This window comes from Carassius auratus, chromosome 47 (genome assembly GCF_003368295.1).
Source record: "Carassius auratus strain Wakin chromosome 47, ASM336829v1, whole genome shotgun sequence".
NCBI classification, from domain to species: Eukaryota; Metazoa; Chordata; class Actinopteri; order Cypriniformes; family Cyprinidae; genus Carassius; species Carassius auratus.
In genome coordinates this window covers 7,282,323-7,305,397 of record NC_039289.1, presented here as the reverse complement: position 1 = coordinate 7,305,397, position 23,075 = coordinate 7,282,323, and the positions used below count along the sequence as shown (strand labels likewise).

The window sequence follows — 23,075 nt, the reverse complement described above, 5'->3', positions numbered from 1 at the left end:
GTTAAGGCACGATACTGCCACCCGGGCACTCAACCAGGTACTGTTACCAAGTATTTACATGTGGTGTCACCATAACCCCTCATTAACCCCTCATTTACACTGAACACGTGTGCGGCGCATTACGGCTGCGACAAGGTTTTATTCCGTCCTCCACGCGGTGCCAACTCACACCGGGAGCATATCAGAAGCAGAGCGACTGGATGCGTGAGACCACGTGATTTGCCTGTCCGACGTGTTTTTCTGATTTTGGGGTTTCAAGTACCAAGGATATATTGCCAATATACATGCAATACGTTTGGGAGTCTGCACAGGGTGGTTATTTTGAAAATGACAGGGATTTTTGACTTTTATTTTGTATTTCCGGTGCGACTTGCACGCGCGTCTGTCAAAAATAGACTAGGTGCCTATATTTAGCGAAGCAGCGGGAGAGCCGCATCTGGGAAGCTTCTGAAACGCGCCGCGTCGCGGCCTGTGTAAACACAAGCATTGAGAATGGCCGCGATCAGCTCCGCTAGACGTGTCGCAGCCGTAATGCGCCGCACACGTGTTCAGTGTAAATGAGGGGTAAATGAGGGGTAAGCTCTACCCTGTTAACATGGGAGCCGAATTAAAAACCGACACGCCACGCGGCTGAGACGCTTGCGCCACGCATCCAGTTTGTCGCCGGACTAACCCCTCATTTACACTGAACACCTGTGCGGCGCATTACGGCTGCGACAAGGTTTTATTCCATCCTCCACGCGGTGCCAACTCACACCGGGAGCATATCAGAAGCGGAGCGACTGGATGCATGAGACCGCGTGATTTGCCTGTCCGACGTATTTTTCTGATTCCAGAATGAATCTCTCGTTGTCCATTTCTTGTCTCCTACCAAGGATATTTTGCCAATATACATGCTATACGTTTGGGAGTCTGCACAGGGTGTTTATTTTGAAATTGACAGGGATTTTTGACTTTTATTTTGTATTCCCGGTGCGACTTGGACGCGCGTCCATCAAAAATAGACTAGGCGCCTATATTTAGCGAAGCGGCGGTGTAAACACAAGCATTGTCTAGAATGGGCGCGCTCAGCTCCGGTAGCCGTGTCCCAGCCGTAATGCGCCACACACATGTTCAGTGTAAATGAGGGGTAAGAGAACTGTTCATTTTAAATATTGCGGTTATCACTAATAACGGTATATCCTCATACACCAAATTAACACGATATCGATAATTGTGTATTTGAATATCACGGTTATCGTCAATACCAGTGTATCCCAACAGCCCTAATAAGAATGAGAACATTTCTGGGAACTTTAGAATTTTGACAACATTTTAATTTCTAGGCTAACTATTCCTTTAAGTTAACGAAACGAATGAATGAAGAAGCAATGTTGAACTTACCTCTCACAAGTATTGAAGACTGTCTAGCTAAAATGAATGCATTCTGCCTTTAATAGCCATATTGGAAATAGCTCTTCCCTTTTTACACTTCTCATACTCTGCAGTGAAGCCCACATGGAAGCCTGCATCCGTCTTGATGAGTTTTTTTTGTCCTTTCTTTCTTTCTTTCTTTCTTTCTTTCTTTCTTTCTTTCTTTCTTTCTTTTTGTCCTTTCTTTCTTTTCTTTCTTTGGGTCTGTAAATATATATATATATATATTATTATATATATATATATATATATATATATATATATATATATATATATATATATATATATATATATATATTATTATTATTATATATCCATTATTCTCTCTGTTCATATTCATATTTGTCCTTAAAAGGACAGTTCTGTCTTCATTTTTGGTCCTCATGTCGTTCCATGTATGAGTTATGAGAGATAATATATGTAATATGTGTTGTCAAACAAAGTCTTAACACTAGAGGGAGACAAAAGCCCTTAAAAGCCAATTAGTTTTAGCTGATTTTATTTTGACATAATTTAACAATTTCAATTGTTCAATAATGAATGCATGTTTATTTGAACTCAAGAAAAAAAGGGAATATTTTGCACAATGAGATGAAAGAGTAAAATCAATATATTTCATGATGTTTTATTGATAAGACATTTAAATAAACCGAGTTTTTGTTATAAGAGTACAGCCATGAGTACATTGTAACTATAATGAGCATCACGACACATTATGAATCCATATAATTCCATATCTAAAAAAGTTCTCCTTGTTTGACACATCTAAGGCATTAGATGATTTTGCAGATTTTCTTGCTCCAGGCTCTTCAGTTTAAGATCCTCAAACACAGTATTTCCAGAAACAGGCTGAAATAATAATAATAATACATCTGCATTTATGAAATGGAGAGACACTACATTGAAGAAATACATTATATCTGTCCATAAAAAGCAACACCTACCATCATCTCTTTTTCTGGTCATCAATCTCTCTTTTTCTATTACATTTAACACCAATTTTCTTTCTACATTAAGCTTCTCTTCTCTCTCTGCAAGCTGAAACAGCAAGCTGACAATTAGCTTTTGTAATAACATTCGCTTAATGAATTATGAATTGGACAAGACCAAAATAAAACATACCTCCTGCAGCTCTGCGATTTTTGTAGCCAGTTTGAGTCCTGCAATTCAGGACGAACATGTAACTAAGTGCAGGTTTGCGGATTATGGAATGTTTAATAACTTTTAATTCATATACGTTTGCTAGGGGTAAGACAATCTGTGCAACACAGAAATAAAATGCATTTATTTACCGATTACATCCTTTTCTTGAACAGGCATGATGTTTTTCCGTCGCAGAAAAGCCAAAATCTGGTTCTGGACGTCTGAATCATCCTTTGAATGTAAAACCTGGTTGACTAAGAATGGAAATGTAGGACACCATCAGCCAATTAAGATACAAAGAGACTGGTTAAAATAATTCTCTGATCAAAAACGCCATTTCAACCAGCCATTTAGATCAAATTAGTGGCTTGCACTCACCTGGACTTGCAAAGCTTCTTGTGTGAAAGTTGAGAGCACCAATCAGGAGTAAAAAAGCAAGTCGTGGAAGAAAACTTCTTGAGGAGAGTCTGTCCATGGCACTGAGGGAAGGATCCCAGGGTGTATTTGCTCCTGCCTGACCCAAGGCTCTTCTGCTGGAGGCTCATCAGATGGGATACATTTAATCAGGTGTGAGGATGTGTCATTGCGGTACATCAAAAGTGTGACGTGTACCTTCCGTCTCTAAAAAGGGTCCGTGACAACCAGGACTGATGCTCTGATGTGGTCTCATGGCCAGTGACAATCAATCAGTCAGAGGCGGTGTATGTTGGGACTGGAGTAAATCACTGGGGATCATTCGTCTGGGGATGGTTAAATGTTCCTGGCACTCTTCTTTCAATTTTACTAAAAGTATATACGAGTCTTAAAGACTTAAAGACATTGAGATCCATATCCATAATTAATAAAACATTGTGTTAAAAGAATATTTTTTGTGTGTGTTCTTATTTTTTTTTACAATATACATAACATTTAATTACAATTTAATATTTCTTAAAAATAATTATCAATCATATTTCTAATTAAATTATTTTTACTCTGCTGCATATTTACCTGAAATAAAAAAATATATATTCAAATGATTTTCTAATGTCATTAAAATTTAAAAAGTAAGGAATAAGGCATTGACCATCTAATAGAAACCCTATTAAAACCTGAAAAAGAAAATAAGATCCATATCATCGTGTTAAAATAATATTTAAGTTCATGTTATTTTCTGTGTTAGATATTTTAGCCTATAACTTTTTCTGTTTTCCTTTTTTCCCCTAATATCTACCAGTCATTAAATAATTAACATAATAATTATATTTCTTAAAATAATATTTCACCAAATAGTTTGCTCTGTATTTACAATAAAATATTTTGTTACAATGCTGATTTCTTTTTCTTTTTTTCGATACAAAGTCTAAGCTTTCTTACAATAATTAATCAGTAAATAATTAATCCATTAATATACTTGGTTATTCTATATTTAACATATAGAGTAGGCCTATTTAACTTATATTAATATTAACCATACTTAACTTTTTATATGAACACATTTACATTTTATAATATAGTTACACACGCCTATATATATTTTTTAAAGATTTTATAATCGTGGAAGCACCGATGTGAGTTGCATTTTCTGAAATTAATAATCTATTAATAAGATTTTATAGGCTATTGGCCTGAAATAAATTTGGCATTCATAAAACTTAAATACCAACCATAAACTAGGTTTTAACATTTGTACAAAACATGCAGGTAGCCTACTTCAGACTGGTGTGTGACCATAGTGTGTGACGTGTGTTTGCTCTCGTGCGCGCGCTCCTCTGCGTGCCAGAATGTGAGCGCGTGATGACCCTCCCTGCAATCCGTATCAAACACACACTCTGCTTTTCCTCGGTGTTTTGTGTGAGTGTGAGTGTGAGTGTGTGTGTGAGTGTGTGAGCTCACAATATTCATCTGCTCTGTGTATAGAGGGAGGGACAGAAACCTCGGCTGGCGACAGAAACCAATCAGAGCGCCACATTACCGAAGACATCGATCGGGATTCATTTATCTGACGGAAACCGCCATCAGTCTGTCAAACAATAACCTTCAGAAACCCCAGATAAACATTACGCGACGACGACATGGCTGACTTTACTATTGATCAGAACAACCTGCCGGGGGTAAAAGAGGGTGAGTGAAGAAGAGGGAGGTGATGAAGATGATGGTGGTGGTGCGCGTACATTGTGTGTTACTGCGTTAAGATAAACGCGAGCTTAATTCAGATGATTCAAAACAACCAAACACGGTTAAATATCATTAACGTTGTTCTGAATTACGAATGTAAACGGTTATTTTGGCTGTCAAGAAATTGGTTAACGTTGCCCTTTGTATCATGAACGGAGATATTTACTGAAGGGAGTTAAGTCAAACAGCCATTGAAAACAACGCTATTAATATCCATCTGATATAGAAAGAGAAAGGGGTTGAATTCAGGCCTGTTTAGACTCAAACATCATGTAATAGATGCCTGACGTTAGCTTTAGTTGCCGTCTCTCTCTCTCTCTGTGTGTGTGTGTGCGGTCAACAGTGTGAATTCTGGCACATGTGTTGTGAAATTCATCATGAAAATCTTCTGCATACTGAAAATGACTGGTGCAACACAAGCTGTTGATGACTAATCATGTTATTAACGAAAAAAAGAAAAGAAATCTAGCTTTGCAGGATCTCAACCTACAGATTTTGAACCTCGTTTGATGTTTAGGATGGATTAGTGTTTACAGACCCTGTCATTTCTGCCCCAAATCCAGTTTGTAATAGGTACCGTACAGATTCGGTTATTGGCCTGAAACCAGTAACATTAGCTGATTGGGCACCAAATGTTGGTTTCTAGTTATTTCATATCTACTAAGTGATTTTGAAATAATTTAGTTCACCCAAAAATGAAAATTGGACCATTATTTGATCTTGCTCATGCCGTTCCAAATCTCTATGAGCTTCTTTCTTCATTTGAATATTGAAGAAGATATTTTGTACAATGTTGGTAACAAAACAGTTGCTGGTAGCCATTGACATCCATATGAAAATATGCTATGGAAGTCACAGGCTACCGTTAACCGTTTGGTTACCAGAAGTCTTCAAAAATAAAATTAAATATACAACATCATAAATCAGTAAGTTTCCATATGTGATTTTCACTAAGGATTCAGTTGTTGGTCTGAAAAATCAAAGCTAATTGGGAGCCGAATGTTGATTTGTAGTTGGATATAGATGATTTTAACTTAATTACAGCAAAGTTGTTTAAAATTAGCTACTTTTTGTTGAGGTTCAGTTATTGGTCTGAAATTGAAATTCTGAAATCAAGTGGGCTAATTCTAGCTAATTGTTAATAGTTATTTATTTAAAGTAAAAAAATATATAATCAAAAAGACTAACTTAAATACAGTCAAGAAAGTTAAGACCTCTGAAATTTTAAGATGTTTAAAACAAGCTATTTTTCATTTGGATTTCATGATTGGTGTGGAACTGAAGTCCAAATAGTCTGGCTAATTGGTGACCTAATGTTGTTTATAAATTTAATAATATAAGTTACTTTAACTTAAATACGAGAAGGTTAAGACCTTTAGATGTAGGACAGGCCAAATTCACCAATTTTAAGGAGTTTGATATTTTTATTATTAAGTGCTTTTCATTCAGATTCAGTCTGAAACTAAATATCAAAAATCCAGAAATTCTAGCTAATTTGTGACCAAATGTTGGTTTCTAGGTAACGATTTCATGTGAAATAAACTATATCAACAAGGTATAAACGGCCCTAAATACAGTCCCGAAGGTTTAGAGCTCAAAAACGGGATAGGCCAGATTCACAACTTTTAAGACATTTTAATTTGAGGTCTACTTTTGAAGCTAGATTCATTTTATGATGGATAATATATAGTATGTCATGTTTTCGCAAACATCAAACGTGGCTTTGTGCCTGTGAATGCTTAAAAAGATACAAAAAAGTATTTTAGGCAACAAAGTCCCCATATTTGTGGAAGGTAGCCATTGACTTGCTGCACATGAATGAAATTTGTTGATCACAGCTGAGCCTTGTGAATCATTGAACCCATTAAGCGTGTATATTACTCAGTTATTCATGTCCAAAAGTTGCGTTTTTGTAATCCGTTTCTGTTTATTTTTTTATAAATTAACTCCATAACAAATCATGTGAAAACCTCGACTGCAAACTATAGAATATGGGTGCACGATAAATATTGGCCGATAATTATTGCGCATCTCATAAGCACTGACAAGCTGCGCAAATCAATGGTGATAATGAACGTGGATTTGCGCAGCTTGTCAGTTAACAACGACTCTGTGTACTAACAGTTGCTCTATGGGAAATCACGCACCCGATGGAATTTACCGTTGATTAGAGAACCGGCTTTACTGACGAGATGCGCGTTAATTATCGGCCGATATTTATTGTGCACCACTACTACAGAATGTCGTAGTATTTGGTATTCGCTTAAAAGTTTGTGCATGTTTATGCGAAAGTGGATCTGAATGTTTTCAGCATATTAACAGGATGAAGACGAGCAACACCCCACATTTCTCGCTCATGAGTTTGTTTGTTTCTCCTTGAAGAATGTCCTTGTCGTTTTGTGCATGTGGATTCAGCATTTTGTTGTTGTGTTGCAGCTACTCTTTTCTCATAAAGGCAAAGATAGGGATGTTTGGCTGAAAAATGTGCAGGCTTAAAAAAAGAGGCATTTTTTGCTGCCTAGCTAAGACCTGCGTTGGTTTCGTGTTTGCTTTGGAGAGCTTACTGCTTTTCCTTGTTGTTACTGCTCCAGTGCTGCTTTTTTTTTTGCCTTGAGGATCATCATTCTTAATGAATCAGACATTTTAATTGACATCGTACTGTTTGTGTCACTTTAGGCTGTATTTATTTCATGCTGTGTGGTATCACGTTCTCACACATTTATTATCCCAGATTGATTATACACTTTGCCAAATATGCAGTTGGTCCAGGAAGACCCATAAGTTTTAAATATTAGGAGAAGATTCGCCAACATATTCTTTTTGTAAAAGCCCTTTATCATTGAAACATGGTTTATTAGATTGTGGCGGTTTTAACCCCAAGTGAGAAACTTGAATTGATGATGAATTATTAAAACAAGTTTAATTTTAGCGTTTTTAGCAAAAATAGAATAAAAAAATCAGATATAATATTACAGAGGATTTGGGTTATTTCTAATTAAATGCTGTTTTTTTTAAACTTTCTATTCCTCAAAGAATCTTGTAAAACAGAGTTTCAAAATTACGTGTATAAACTATATATAATAATAAAGTGTTTCATCAGCATATTTGAATGATTTCTGAAGGATCACACTGTAATGATACAGAAAATTCAGCTTTGATCACAGGAATAAATTGTATTTCAAAAAACATCCAAAAAGATTATTATTGTTATTTTAAATTTTCACAACATATCTGTTTATACCTCAAACCTGTTTGACAGTAGTGTATATGTTTAGTGTATAAAATGTAAATAAATACACTTATTTGTTATTTATATCTCAAATTTTTCAACCTGGCCCATATTGGTTTACCACTAGCATTTAACTGTGTCATAAATCCAGTTTTCATAACGATAAGCCACATAACTTCACCATATAGCCCCGAAAAAAGGGTCATTTCCAGCACAGGTTCAACAAATTGGCCTCTGAATCACTAAAATTAGCCTATGAGGCCTATAGTGAACGCACAGTCAGCATTGAGATGTTTATTATCAGTAGGAAATTTCTTGGTTCCTCCTGCCAAATGATTCTCAGCGTTTCTCTGAATTCTGTCAGATTGGACGTTAAGATAACACTGTTTCCACCAGCCAGTAGACTGAAATAACAGAAGACGCAAATTTTGCTCTTGGTTCCTCATTTAGCACTATGAATATCCTAAAGACTTGGTTCCGCAGTTCTTCTTCTTCTCAAGATGCCAGTGAAAAAACCTATTAGCAGCTGATGGGTGACGGCTTTAATCACAGAATCGGCTTAATCTTATCCTCATCTCGCCCAAGCTAAGCATACAAACACTGGACACTAGGTAAATTAGTGTTATGTGAATGGTTCCTTCACATCGTTAATAAACCTGCCACTAAAGTCCCTCACATCTGTAGCACAGAGTCTGATTATGGTGTGAAACTGAAGCGTGTGTTTGGTTATGCTAATCACGTTCGGTTCCCAGAAAGAGCAGAGCAGCTTTCCATGCAGACCGAAATGCAAAAGTAGCTTTTATCTGATTTGGGTTAGCGGAGCTTGTATCGAAGGTTACAACGTTGGTTGTGTCATCTGTCATGAATTAAGACGAGATGTGGATTTCACTGCTTCAACACCTGCACCTGTCTAAACCGCTGGGAGGCTGCCAGGTGGAGAACCAGGCCTGAATAAAGCATAAAAAAGCAGATAAGAGGATGTTAAAGGGCGGATGTGGAGGACGTGGTTTCAGTTTCTCGAGTTGTATTTATAACTGAGGTGATAATGGTCTGTTCCACTGCAGTTTCAGAGTAACACAGACCCCACAGAATTTCCACAGTTTGCATTGTAGCACAAACATCATGTTTGGATAGATGTATTTGAATGATTAAAAATATATTTTAAAGGGTTTTAAATGTTCAACTATAAAATATTATTGTATGTTGTCAAAACGGAGTTGTATTGTCTTTTTTTTAATGTTATATTATCTTTTATTTTTGCCATGAATATAGCCTTTACTGCTCACATGGCATTTAATTTATCTTTTTATCTTTTATTTTTGCCATATAGCCAAATTCATATATGTTTTGCAATCAGCAAGAGTTTTTTCTTTTAAGGTTTCTTAATTTTTATTTTTTATATTTTTATTTTTTATTTAAAAAAAAATCTCACTTAACTACAAACTTTTAAACAGTAGTATGACCTCAGTATTCCCCATACATTGTTTTTTTTTTTTTTTTTTTTTTTTTTTTTTGTGGCAGCCCGCCACAAATAGATTTTCCGAAAAGCTTTGACTTTGTTGAATAAACATGAGCTCTGTGCATTTCAAAATCATAATGCAGTGTCCATCAGTGCAGCTTTGCTTGTTTACAGCCATTACCAGGGAAACCGTTATATTTCTGCAGTTGCAAAAGCGCCTCCTGCTGGCAGAGAATGTATTTGCATTTTCAACCAGCTCATCTGCTGTTTTAGTTCAGACCGACCCGAAAATCAGCTGATGTTTTTATGTAACGCAAACATAGAGCAGAGTTTTACATTTGAACTGGTAGATATATATATAAATATACACACATATGTATTTCTGCCGGGGAAAGTGTTAGTACATTATACCGTACATTCAGATAAATGCTCGTAGATGATATTCAGCTAAACCTTACTTAACTAATCCTGTGACTTAGCTCTTTGTTAACAGTAAATAATCTGGTCTCTATCACTTTCTGTCTATCTGCAGTGTGCCGGGACTTTGCTGTGCTTGAAGACCACTGTCTTGCCCACAACCTTCAGGAACAGGAAAGTAAGTCTTCTCGACCCTTTGCATCTTAAATGAACTTTAATGCATGGAAAGTTATGACCTGGAATCCTGAAGCTGTTTGTTAACACCAAATGAGTCATTCAAAGCCACTCCGGTGTTTTCCAATCCTTAACAGAGAATTAATGACAGTGAACAGAAAAGTCCAAACACACCTCAGCATCTTCCCCTTTTACTGCAGTGTGAGGATTTAGACCTTTACCACAGATCCCTCAAGTCATCACATGGATTTATTAGCACTTAATTTTAAGAAACGATGCTGAAAGTAACAGAGCTCTTGGGGGCTCAGTGGTAATTGTGCGGTCACATTTATGGTTGTTTGGTGAATTTTCAAAGTCTAGTAATTTCAGTAGGAATCCACGCATTTGGGAACTTCATGTGAGGGCGAAAGATTTCCACAAGCAGATGAGTTCATCTGGTTACTCGAATTCCCCGTGTTGACCAGCAGAAAGCTGCTTGGGTTGAAAGGGATTTCTGTGTGAGCTGTGCTTCATACATTGTTGAAAATATTATTTTTTTTCTAATGGAATGGCTCTTTAGACAAAGCATCTGATTCCATGTCCTCCAGCTGCACTTCACAGTCCTTGTGTTTTCTTAAAGATGCTTTGCTGAGTCTTTCTTTTTATGGCGTTGGAAAGATCCTGAAATCTCCCTCTTTTAGATTTGCAACGTGTGCAGTTGTTAGAAACGCAGCTCTTCTCTTTTGAAATTCAGTTATTCTAAAGTCTCCTGGCCAATTCATATTTCTATGTGATTACAAGACTTTGATCTGCTGTACAATATTATAAATGAACACGTGAGGGTAAGTCGCCATTGCAGCATTTCTAATTTTTGTTTTAGTTTGGAGTATTTCATCATTCTCGCTCTCTATTTTATTTACCGTTCAAAATGGCTCCTTGTAAAAAATGTTTCCAGCTTGACTGACATCAGGTTTATCCATCACATAAATGTTTCAGTTTATAACTTTTTCTCTTTCTGGTGATCTTTCTTAAATATAGCGTGCACTCCTGGTCACAGGATCAATAAAAGTGTTCAGACTTTGGGAGGATGAGGCACAGTGTCTGCTAGAATTGCGTCAGTGTCTAAGACGTACTGCCTTTCCATTTTAGCACAGCCTTGAAATGTTTGATGCCATTTCAGAACGTGCTCTCAGATACATTTATATAAACATGTAATATGTGGTGAAGTTAAACATGATCTGTGGTCACTGAATTGGCATATTTTCCAATTGTCAATGTTTTACTAATTTTACAAAAAATTATGTAAAAAATATTGTATTTTGTTTTTTATTCTTATTATTTAACATTTATATTAGAAGTATTATTTTTTTCGTTGGTAGTTTTTACTGAATATTAGACTTTTAATATTGTGGTTTTATAATTATTATTTACAATTATGAATATATGATATATGATAAATATATATTTTTATAAAAATATATATGTACTATACTTTCTAAACCCAATATTAAAATGTAAAAACAATTTCAGTGATTTATTATTCACTGATTTTTTTTATGTAAATGTCAGTCTAGTGTGAATGTTTTAAAGGTTTAATTATTTAATACTAATAAGTTAACATTTCTCTGAATAATAATAATAAATATCAAATTCAAGTCAAATTAGTTTTGACCTAATATTTTTATAAAAAAATACAAATAATAATATTAACAATAATACTGCTATAGACATTATTATCAGTAATAATAATAATTATATTATGTGTTTTGTAATAATAATAATACAAATAATAAGTATAGCTGCAATCAGCTATTAAGGGGCCGAGCACAATAGATGCAAAATGAAGAGCTAAGCATGACATGGAGCATCAGATCAACTGCAATAATGAGTAATTAAAGCTTTTTAGGATGATTTCAGTCAAAATGGTTAAAAAAGTTAACATTAATATAATCACTAGTAATATGAATTACTGGTTTATATCACCCATTGAGAAAACTCATTGACTCTGGGATGATGGAATCGGAAGTGATACAATACTAACTTGCTTTTGGGATTTTTGCCTACAAAGTGAGGTCATAGCTCCCCCACTCTATTGCCAGACTGCCATATTATAATTAAATATAATGCTTGTGAAACATTTCTTTTGCAATGCTTCTGCCATATAACCACGTGGATATTCTGTAACATTCAGCGTTGCTGAAAATACGCTCCGCTCTCAAGCGTTCACAGCTGGGTGTTTTCAGATGGCTAAAAAGGCTTTGGTACGCACGCGGCCTTAATGTTGAGACCGTCCTCTGTCAGTGTATCAAATATCATCCTTTTCCTGCAAGCGGTTCTATGGGCTGCCATTAACTCGTGCAGAAAACGGAAGAATAAGAAGAAATCCAATTGATAACGAACACATCGACAGACAGAAAAACTTATCGGCCGATGTTTGAAAAATGGCAGATATCGGCCGATATATCGGCCTTGTCATTTTATCGTCAAACACTAATAATAATAATAACACAAATATATTATTATTATTATTTACACAGTATTACATTTCTAAACTAATTAAATGTTTTTAATTTATCTTGTATTATATATTTAATGTTTTCTTAAAAATCTGTGTGACTATATATAAAGCTTTTGCTCAACCAGTCATGTGCTTCAGATACACAGCGTAGGCTATTTTAGATATCGTTTGCGTCATTTATTTGTATAAGACATGGTGCGAAGTGAATGTCTTAACGTCAGGTTTCCCTTCCTTTACTCTTCCAGTCGAGAGCCACCTGGCATCCAACGTCAACAAGAGCCGTCTGGTGCAGCAGGACCTGCAGGTGGCCAAACGTCTGCAGGAGGAAGAGGACCAGCGGGCCAAAGCCGAGAGCAAGAGACAACACCGCCGCATGTGAGTCACCTGAAACCTTAACACAAGACTACATGAGGCCAGGACGATGATCATGTGGAGGCTAAAGGTCAAACTGCACAGTATCGGTGGAAGAACGCCAACTTAATGCGGAGAAGAAGGCCGTTCTTTTCTCATATCTACCGAAGCTCTCAGTATTATCAGAGTCAGTTGGGAAATCTTGCTTGTTTTGTTGTCTGTTGAGATAAGAGCTGGAAGTAGGAGCTGAAAGTTCATGAGTGTGTACTTGCGTTATCAGTCCTTGATAACTCGTGTTGTCACTCAGATGTTGACATTATGTGAAGCTGTGTCTCCGCTTCACATACACAAACTTAATAGGTGGAGTTGAGTTTGGATCCTGCTGCGCTCTGAGCTTGTGTCTGAACACGAAGGCCTTGTGCCGTCTCGTAATATGTTTTGACTTCTGCTCATGACACATGCAGATAAAGTGTTCCTTCCTGCTGGGCGACATCTCAAGGTCTCCGAGCTGATGCTATCATCAGAGTTTGAGCGGGGCAGACTGAGGGGAGACTCGTTCCACAGCTCAAATACTGTAAAAAAAACCTTAGTATGCAGCAGAAGATACTGTTGCAGACTCTAAATCAGTTCAATACAAAGATGTTTTTTAAAAGAAATTAATACTAAGACAAAAAAAAAGTATGGTTTCTACAAAAATATTAAGCAGCACAACTGTTTTCAGCATATTAGCATGATTTCTGAAGGATCGTGTGACACTGAAGACTGGAATAATGATGCTGAAAAATAAGATTTACATCACAGGAATAAATTGCATTTTAATGTATATTAAAATAAAAAGCTTTTATTTTCACAATTTTTTTTTGATATTTCACAATATTCCTATTTTTACTGTATTTTTTTTAGCAAATAAATGCTGCCTTGGTGAGCATAACACTTCTTTTAAAAACAATGTTAGGCCTAATAGTTTAATAGTTGTTGTCTTCTGTGCTACTTGACTGAAGTTAGTGTAGCTTAAACATGTTTTAAGTCAAACTAATTACATTGACTAGGTTGTAATGGGATTGCTTTACTAATTACTCTCTGAATGGTAATCACATTACTAATTACTGGAGAATTATCTCCTAATCCTGTATAAAGAACAATATAAGAAAAATAAGAGAGAATAGACGCCAGATTGTTCTTTCAGTTCTTTAAGATCAAATACATTTTAACAGTTAATAACAAAAACATGTTGTCTTCAGTCATTGTAGAGCTGCTGCATAATAAAAAATCATAATCACACTTTATTAATAGAAGTATTACTATTTTATTTGTATTTATTTTAAACTAGTTGTCAATATATTGATAATTAACATTCAAATATTAGTAAATATTTTATTATAAATAATTTAAAAATTGCATGAATTTTAGTTTTATTGTTAGCTAAAATTATTTAAATGTAATCAAAATTAAGCTGAAAAAAAAATATATATATATATATATATATATATATATATATATATATATATATATATATATATATATATATATATATATATTAAATGCAACTTTCACTTTTTAATCTATATATATATATATATATATATATATATATATATATATAGATAGATAGATAGATATATGCAGCTAACTGAAAGTTTGTTTAGTTTAAGTACTAAAATTACTAAAAATGAAACAAAAATAAAGATAAATATGCATTTAAAAGAATAATTACAAAAGCTTAAACCAAAATGAATTGCATGTATAAAAATATTCTGAAAATATAAAAAAGTATCAACATACTATTAAATTAATACTACAAAACAACATTGGTTTTATGGTATGATTCTAAGTTTGATGTGAATAATGGACAACTTAAGGCACTTAAATCATCAAACACACTCATTTCTTTATGACAGTTAGTCATCAGCACAAATCTATGGTTTTCCAGCCATAGATAATAGTTACTGTGTAATCCATTTCACCCAGTACTGCAGTCTGTCTTCCAAGAACACTTCCATCTCAGGCACAGGAAGTGAAAGCCATGGTGGCTGATATGAGGACTCGGTGTGTAAACACAAGTGTTTTCTTTCCTCTGTCCTGTCAGTGAACGCAGCGACATTGAAATTGCTCAGGAGATTCAAGAACAACTGGTCCGGCAGGCTGAACAACAGAGGCAGCAGGAGGAGAAAGATGAGGTGGGAGTCTTTCACAACACATTCACATGCTCGGTTCAGATCGGTCAGTTTGGCCACACCCACAGCAGTCACATGACCTCATTGTGTTTGTAACACTTGAATGCATACTCTATGTGTTGGTCATAAGAAAAGCATAGATGCGTGCACACCCATGACTGTTACAGCATTGCAATGCTCGTTTCCCCACTCATTCCTCTGAATTCATGTTTATTTGCGTTCGACCAGGCCATCGCCCGTAAGCTGCAGGAGCGAGAGATGAAAGAGGAGAGAAAACGACAAAAGCAGATGGAAGCAAACCCTGAGGAGTACTACGAAGATAAAGGTGTGTTTAAATGGCCTCTGGTGGAAGGTGTGCGATCAAGCAAAGATGGGGTTTGCAGAAGATAGTATGTGGGTTTGGATCGGTCAACACATTTGAATCGACAGCACCTCATCACATTTTACCACAGTAGTGAATTTGAAATCTATACTCAATGGATACACAAAGACAAAACACATCTTCGTTTGTAGCATGCAAAAACAAACACAAGCAGTGCAGTCTGAATCACGAACAGATAACTCTTTCTTACAGTGAATCAGTCAAAAGACAAGTAATCCTTCTGGGAAGTGTTGTCATTTTGAGTTAAGACACAATAGTAACAAAAATCAGCTGTATTGAAATAAAGCTGAAATAAAAAGTTACAAAAGCACAGAACAGAATCACTAAAAAGTACAAATTAAAATAAAAGCTAATTCAATTTTAATAAGAATTAGAATAGTATTTAAATAATCTAAAAATAACCAAATTAAATCTAAAAATAAAAAGTAACTAAAATTCTGTGTGAATTAATTGAGGAATATAGTTACTATAGTTACTAACTGAAAGTTGACATTTAAGTACTCAAATGACTAAAAATGAAATTAAAATAAATGTTAAGTGAAAAAGATTAACTAATAAACACAATAAAACCGGTTGAGTGAACTAATTGCTGAATCCAGTTACTGAATTTTAAACACGTTTGAAAATAAAAAATAACCAAATGATTGGTTAATCATGTATATTTTTGTACAGTTTTAATAGCATTAATATTTTGTAGCTTACATAAAATATATATAATGTATGTTAGAAAATGCTCAAATATAAAGAATACTAACATTAAAACATTACAAAAATGCATAATAGTTTTGTTTCATATATAGTTAGGACTAACAATGAGAGTCGGCCAGTAGAAGGACATTAGAGTTTTAACATTCCTTTGGTTTTCCTGTTTAACTGTTTCAGAGGTACTGTCATTTCCGTAATTAACACTAATGTTGTGCATTTCAAGCCCCAAGCACTCCAGACACTTTTATCTGTGTGTTGTGAAGTTAAACAAAATGTCAACTAATGGGTTACCATTTAGTGACAAATGCTACCAAACTGGACTAGCAAGTTCATGTCAACACGGCATCAGTTAACCACCCGCCCTGATTGGCTGCCCATGCATCAAATGATAAGCACAGGTGAGCAGCCACCTACAGGTCACAACATAAAAGATTCAGCATCTTGGGGAGTATTTTTAGCTCTCTCTCTTTCTCTCAAACTGTGACCGCATAGCTGGGCTCCGTTCTCATTCCAGGATGCAAACAATTAGGCCTGGGCTGTGCTTCTGGAGGGATGTGTTGGGGAGGAGATCAGACATGTTTAGCTGAATCCTTGATGCATGAATCTGTGATAAGGAAGTATTTGTAGAATGATTTGATGTCTGATAGTCTTGAAAAAGGCTTGGTTTTGGGCAAAAATCTGAATGAAAATGCACATGTCTATTCATAAATGTCTGCCGTACACACTAATTTGAGATTTGGTTGTAGAAAAAAAGATTAAGGCATTAAGATTAAGAAATATGTGAAGAATTTTGTATATTTTGTTTGCAGCCAGCTACTTGACATAACAAATTTTTAGCTCTATATTCAGTCCCAATCCATAAATTACTGCTTATTAAACATTCTGAATAAGGAATATGCAGACATTTCTAATGTGCTAAACTGGAGTTGGAATCAAAATTAACACTCAGCCAAATGCACTTTCCATTTGTAAATATTTGACAAAACAATACTTTTTGTAAACAGTAGATTAAGTCTATTATATTTAGCAATACTATTCTCTCCACCAAAACTCCATGCGTTGAGACACATGCAATTAATTCAAATCACAACAGAGTATTCAGCTTTTTTGACAAAGTTGTAGTATGCTATAGTATATGAAAGACAAAACGGCAAAGTAAAAAAAAAAACTGCTAAATAAGTACATTGATCAAAACAAAGAGTAAATGTAAAAAGAAAATGTTTCATGTAAATATAAATACATTTTTAACCAATAATGCATTTATATTTTTACATTCAAAATGAGATGCAGTTTAATGGCCTTAAAAGTACAAGTTAAATGGTCTTCAATCAATTGAACTTGGCTTGCATGGCATTAGCTAATTTTGGACTTTAACCTGTTCGTTTGATTGGCTTGGTACTACTTGTCAAACAGTAGCCTTATTTACCATTTTACTTTCTGCATCATCCAGAATTAACTAACCCTTGTGTACTAACCTGGTTAAGCTTTATTTCCCTCCTTGTTCTTGAACTCCTCCATTTCACACTCACTTTCACACAGCCCCCCGATTTCCACTGGACCTACGAGAGCCAAAACCCCGTTCCGCTTCTCCAGGTCACAGAAAAGGGAAGAATCACGACTACAATCAAATTCTTTCCCCATACAACTCTCCAGAGCCAGACAGAAAAAGATATCCCAATAGCCATAGTCGATATCCAGAGAATGAGCCTATTGAGTTAGGCCGATCTAGGCATCCAGAGAGTCCAAACAAGGGACGGGTCCCAGAGTACTGCTCACCTGAGCGACGACCGAAAGATTATTCGAGAGGGGGACACAAACCTCTCGATCTCGATTGCACAGAACCTCGTAGAAGGAAAAAGCAAGATCAATGGGATGACCTGGAGCCAGTGGTGCTCCGGAAGGAGAAACCTCCAAGAGATTACTCTGCAAGCCGGGACGGGGTCTCAGACAATGAGAGGATCAGGGATCGAGAACGAGAAAGGGATGGACGGAGAACCAAAGAAAGGTCGAGAGATCGGAACGGGACAAGAAGTCAAGATCGGCTGTTTAGCGGAGATGCCAAGCAAGTTGACAGGGGCAGGAACGTGGACCAGGAAATGGACCGAAATGGCTATGGACACGGTAGCAGAGACAGACAAAGAGAACGAGGCAGAGATGGGAACAGAGGGAGGCACAAAAGCAGGGACCGAGAACTGGACGATAACGGTCTCGCCCCAACTACAGGCTGGTCAGAGGAAAGCCTGGAGTGGGAGGATCTCAGGAACAGGCAGAGGCTCCCGTCAGGTCCTAATGAGGTGTTTGAGGAGCCCGTTCTCAGAGGCCCCCTAAATGAGGACCGGTCCTCTGATCATTCTCCCAGAGAGAGAGGTATGGACCGAGGTCCATGTGTTTGAGTGAACCTGCTTGGACTTTGCGGTGCCTTCTGGTGGTGGGAGTGCTGTAGAGATTTCCGTTTTCCTGTGCATTGGTGATTTGGGTTTCTCATCTTTGTTGGATCGGGACTCTCTAAAATAATTTCGGGGGAATCTTGTGCACTAAATCTGGGTCTTTCTGATCATTCCTTCTTAATCCCAAACCAAAAATGACTGCTTGGGTTACTGTGTCAATAGGTCACAAAGCCTAAAATGATAGTTCACCCAAAACTGAAAATTGTCTTCATTTACTCGCCCTCTTGTTGTTCCAAACCTGCATGAGATTCTTTCTTCTTTTGAGCACAAACAAAGATAATTTGAAGAATATTGGTTGGTACCAACAGTTTAAAGTAGCCATAGTCATTTTTTCCATACTATGGTGAACTTTTGGTGAACTATACCTTTAAGTGTGTCCTTCTTTGTGCTTACAACGTGGACTGATGTCCTCTGATGCCCCCTGCAGGTCGGAAGGTGCGAGGAGAATTTGGCTTGAAGGAGGCAACACATGGACTGGCCCACTTAGACCTAAGCGACCAAGAGCTCAAAGACTTGGAGGTGGCACGCAGGCTGCAGGAAGAAGAAATCAAGGTATCTTGAGTCTCGGTGGTTGTAATTATTGGTGATTTGTAATCCACAAATATGACCATGATTTTGTTTTTACAGGCGAGTCAGCTTGACAGAAGAGCCGCTCAAGTTGCAAAAGATGAGGTATGGCATGGTTCATAGTTTCTTCTGCAATTTCAGAGATGTCGCTACATCCAGATAAAACATTATTTTGTTTTGTTATTGAATTTTAAGGAAATAGCCCGACGGCTGATGGAGGAAGAGAAAAGGGAGTATAAGAGATCAAAAGAGAAGGAGAAACAAGTGATGGAGAGAAGACGGCCTGAGCTGGAATATAAGGCAAGCGACATCCATTCAGAAATATTCAAGTGATGTCGCCCTCGTCAGCACGCTCTCACTCACATCTTCTCTTCTGTTCTGTCATATTAGCCAGTGCAAGAAGAAGTCGTCCGACCACGAACTCGAGAAGAGCCGCGCATCAGAGAGGACGAGTACCAGAGAGCACGCAACCACAAACCTGCGAGGTACCACTTCTCTAAATCCTTAACACACTCACACTCTGCGAAGTCCTACAGGAGTCTCACGTTTCTCTCGGTTCTTTCCTTCAGGCCGCCTCCTCCGACGCAGCACTACGAGAACATAAACCCGAGCTACGCGTATGCAGACAGCCCTTACTCCCCTCGCCCTCCGTCAAGACCAGAGCCGTACAAAGGTTCACATTGCACCAATAAATCATGATTCTTTAAATTCAAATGCCTTTTTAACTTTTGCCGTCTTGATCTCGTCCTCTTTTAGGTGCCCCCTACAGGCCGTGACCAACTGCTGTCCAATCATGAGTTCGTTCGGCCCTTTATTTTGCGAATCAATAAAGGAGAAAGCGATTCAAAAGTTCTTTGAGGCTTTCGGAAGAAGCTACTGACACTTTATTTTATTTTCCCCTCTTGGAGTTTCTCAGTTCATCGCATCAGATGAGCCAATGTCACGTCTTCGTGTTGTGAAAGAGTCTTTTAACCTGGAGCTACGAACTACTGTACCGAACTACTCCTGTATGCTTCTCATGTTCTTGTCTTATTGTGGATGACTGGACAGGAAGGGATCTACTGCACAGCTCTTACGAACATCCCTTTTCTCTTGGCATCTATAAATGAAGTTTCGTCTTGATTCCATGTTGAGTTCAGGATACAGCAGTTTTCCGGCAGTTTTTTCTGTTTTTATTTAATGGAAAACATGCTTGAATTTATATACAGCACATGTTTGTGCTTTGTATTTATTGATTTATTTTCAGAGGATATATTTTATTTTATTTTTTTGATCCATATTTTTTTTTTTTACGCTGATTGTTTTACGCTTTCCTCGATCGACCCGAAGAGACTGTTAGCATAAACTGGGAATGATCCAATTTGTGGAGATGCGGAATTCCAGTTATCTCATCATCTTAAGAAGCAGGTTCAGTCTTCGAATCAAATCTAATATCAAGGTTGTCAGTGCTTCTTCATATCATTAATGAGAGACTCTTTACTCACACTGAGGGCTCATGTACAGCTAGGGTTCGAGACGCTCAGTTTTCGGGTGCCTTTGTTTTTGTGATATCTCACCTGCAGTGTCTGTAGCGATTCTCTCATCTGCTTCATAGGTGCTTCAGGACTGATGTGCTCCCGTGTTCAACTGCATGCTGGGTGAATGTGAACTCTGTGGGGTCTATATGAATTTTATCATCTGGAAACAAAACAAACATGGCCAAAAACATCTCTACTCATTTTTATATATTTTTATGTTTTATTTATAATTCAATAAAAATTCAAAACACAAGTGAAGGCATGTTAGTGGAATTGCTATTGGCACGGATGTAAACCGTTTTGTTGCTTGCATCATTCTATGTAATTCATGATAATATATCAGTGTTCAGATTTGCAGTGCTTTGCATTTGGTGTCAAACTTACTTTAAGCAGGGACGTAAAAACTGACCAGCAAATTAATCAAGGCAGCAAACGAGTGATTGGCGTTTATCTGGCACTTTCTATGAACAGAGTACTGAAAAAAAAGGCCTGAAATTATTATTATTATCATATTTTTATATTTTTCTTTTTTTTGTGTGTGTCTGCGGGTTTTTTCATGGACAAATAAATCCATGAAAACAAGCGGATAACCTTCCGTTTTTTTTTTTCTTCATTTTTTTATGCACTGCTTTTCTTAGATTTTGTTTTTTATCATTAACTTTTCTAAATCAAAATATAAAAACCCTAAAAAAACTTTTTATTTATTTCTTTCATCAATTGATCAGAAAAAATAAGTGTGTAACCTTCAGAAATGTTTGGTTTTCCTTCGCTTTTTTTTGTTTGTTTTTTCTTGTTTTCCACTGCATTCCTTTCTTTCGCTTTATTTTATTTTTATTTTTTGGCATTGCTCTCTGCTTTTTGTTTGTGTTGCTTGCAGTTTTTCTTAGTGTTTGTTTTTTGTTTCGCAGTTTAAGCGAATCCCTAAATACAATGTAAAAACAGTTGTTGTTTTTTCCCCTCAATTGTTTATTTCTAGCAAAAAAAACAAAAACAAAAAAAAACATTAAATAGAACAAAGTTTAAAAAGTATCTACAAACTGTGTTGCACATTTTCGCTAAATTAATCTGTAATTCTGTTGGAGCTCACTAGTTTGGGACCAAATACCAATAACAGTATTATGATACTTTTTGTGATATCTTACAAAACCATTTGATGGTTTTAATACTAGTATAAAATAATTACATATAAAACTATAAAATAAAATAATGTATCTAGCATATCTAATAGGTTCCTCTTAAGAAGCTATTATTTATTTAGCATTTATTGCTTGGAAAAAAGTCCAATTGTTACCCTGTATATGGAAAGTGCCAAATGCCCATCACTCTTTCAGGGTTTTCTCTCCTTTCCCTTACAGTCATCGCTTACATCCCATGTTCCTGTGTTTTGAAGGGATTACATTTCCCTTTAGGCTTTTGGGAATGGAAATATGATTGTGCAGGTTACATGTAGCATCCTGTACAGATACAACTAGACACAGCAGCTACTTTGAATCGCATTAGTGCCTCTATAAGACCAGTGTTAGATCGCTAGAGCTGAACGCTCGCATCTTATAATGACAATATGCTTCTTTGTATCCGTGCATTCCAGTGAAAGGCATGGCCAGAAATGCAGCCAATATAATGCGTCCATGCTGCTACGCTTAAAGGGGATCTAGACTTTTTCTTGTGTAATTGTTTTGCTGAAATCAGTTTTGAATCACGTTACGTGTGTGTTTTAGTGATGAATGTGCATCTCTCTCTCTCTTTAATGCTGTGTCAATCTAGTGCATATCACGGTGCATTTTGCAACGCACTGTAGCATTCGACAAGATAATCTGTACTTTACCATTCTGATCGTAATTGGCTAGATGGGTTTTGTGCCAAATGTCATTCAACATTCAGGGATTTCTAGAAAAGTGTTGCTGTAAAACTGTCAACATCTGATGGTGGTTTGATCCGGGGGAAAAAAAACATCCGGTTTACAGATGTTGTGCTTGAGGCTGTAAACAAACTGAAGTTTTCGCACCCGATATGATGTAAATGTATGTGTGTGACGAGCGATAAGCGACTTAAGCATTTTCCACTCAGCATATGAAGAAGACGTCCATGCCGGTTTGTTTTTCAATCAGCTGCTGCTGGAAACGTTTGTATCTTGCACATTCCCATCGCTTCCACTGGCCAACTGTACATACCAAATAAATGAGTTTAAAAGGGAAAGTTTGTGTCAGTGTGGAGTGTTTGTAATCCAGTTTATCTGATACAAATGACTTAAGTGAAAGGATCAGTGAAGTTAAGTGTTTAAACTTTACAAAAGTTTTGTTTCGCTTTGATTTTTGTTTTGTATTGCTATTCTTTGATTTCCGTTTGTTTACCAATATTTAACGCTCGTTTAAATACTATTTTAAAACCATTTGTCCCGATTGGTTATCTTTAACAATTGTTTATTTCTAACAAAACCTTTTAA

The 23,075-nt window shown here is 36.4% G+C and overlaps 1 protein-coding gene across 1 annotated transcript; it reads left to right on the top strand.

The window, feature by feature from the left end:
• Window positions 1-4,300: 4,300 nt before the first annotated feature.
• Window positions 4,301-22,828, top strand: LOC113064961 (RNA-binding protein 25). Its single transcript, XM_026235988.1, has 12 exons — window positions 4,301-4,659; window positions 9,934-9,996; window positions 12,735-12,864; window positions 14,927-15,017; window positions 15,243-15,339; window positions 17,641-18,468; window positions 18,976-19,100; window positions 19,176-19,220; window positions 19,311-19,415; window positions 19,506-19,600; window positions 19,685-19,788; window positions 19,872-22,828. Exons 1-12 carry the CDS (start codon window positions 4,611-4,613, stop codon window positions 19,889-19,891), a joined length of 1,752 nt encoding a protein of 583 aa, XP_026091773.1. The 5' UTR covers window positions 4,301-4,610; the 3' UTR covers window positions 19,892-22,828.
• Window positions 22,829-23,075: the final 247 nt, after the last annotated feature.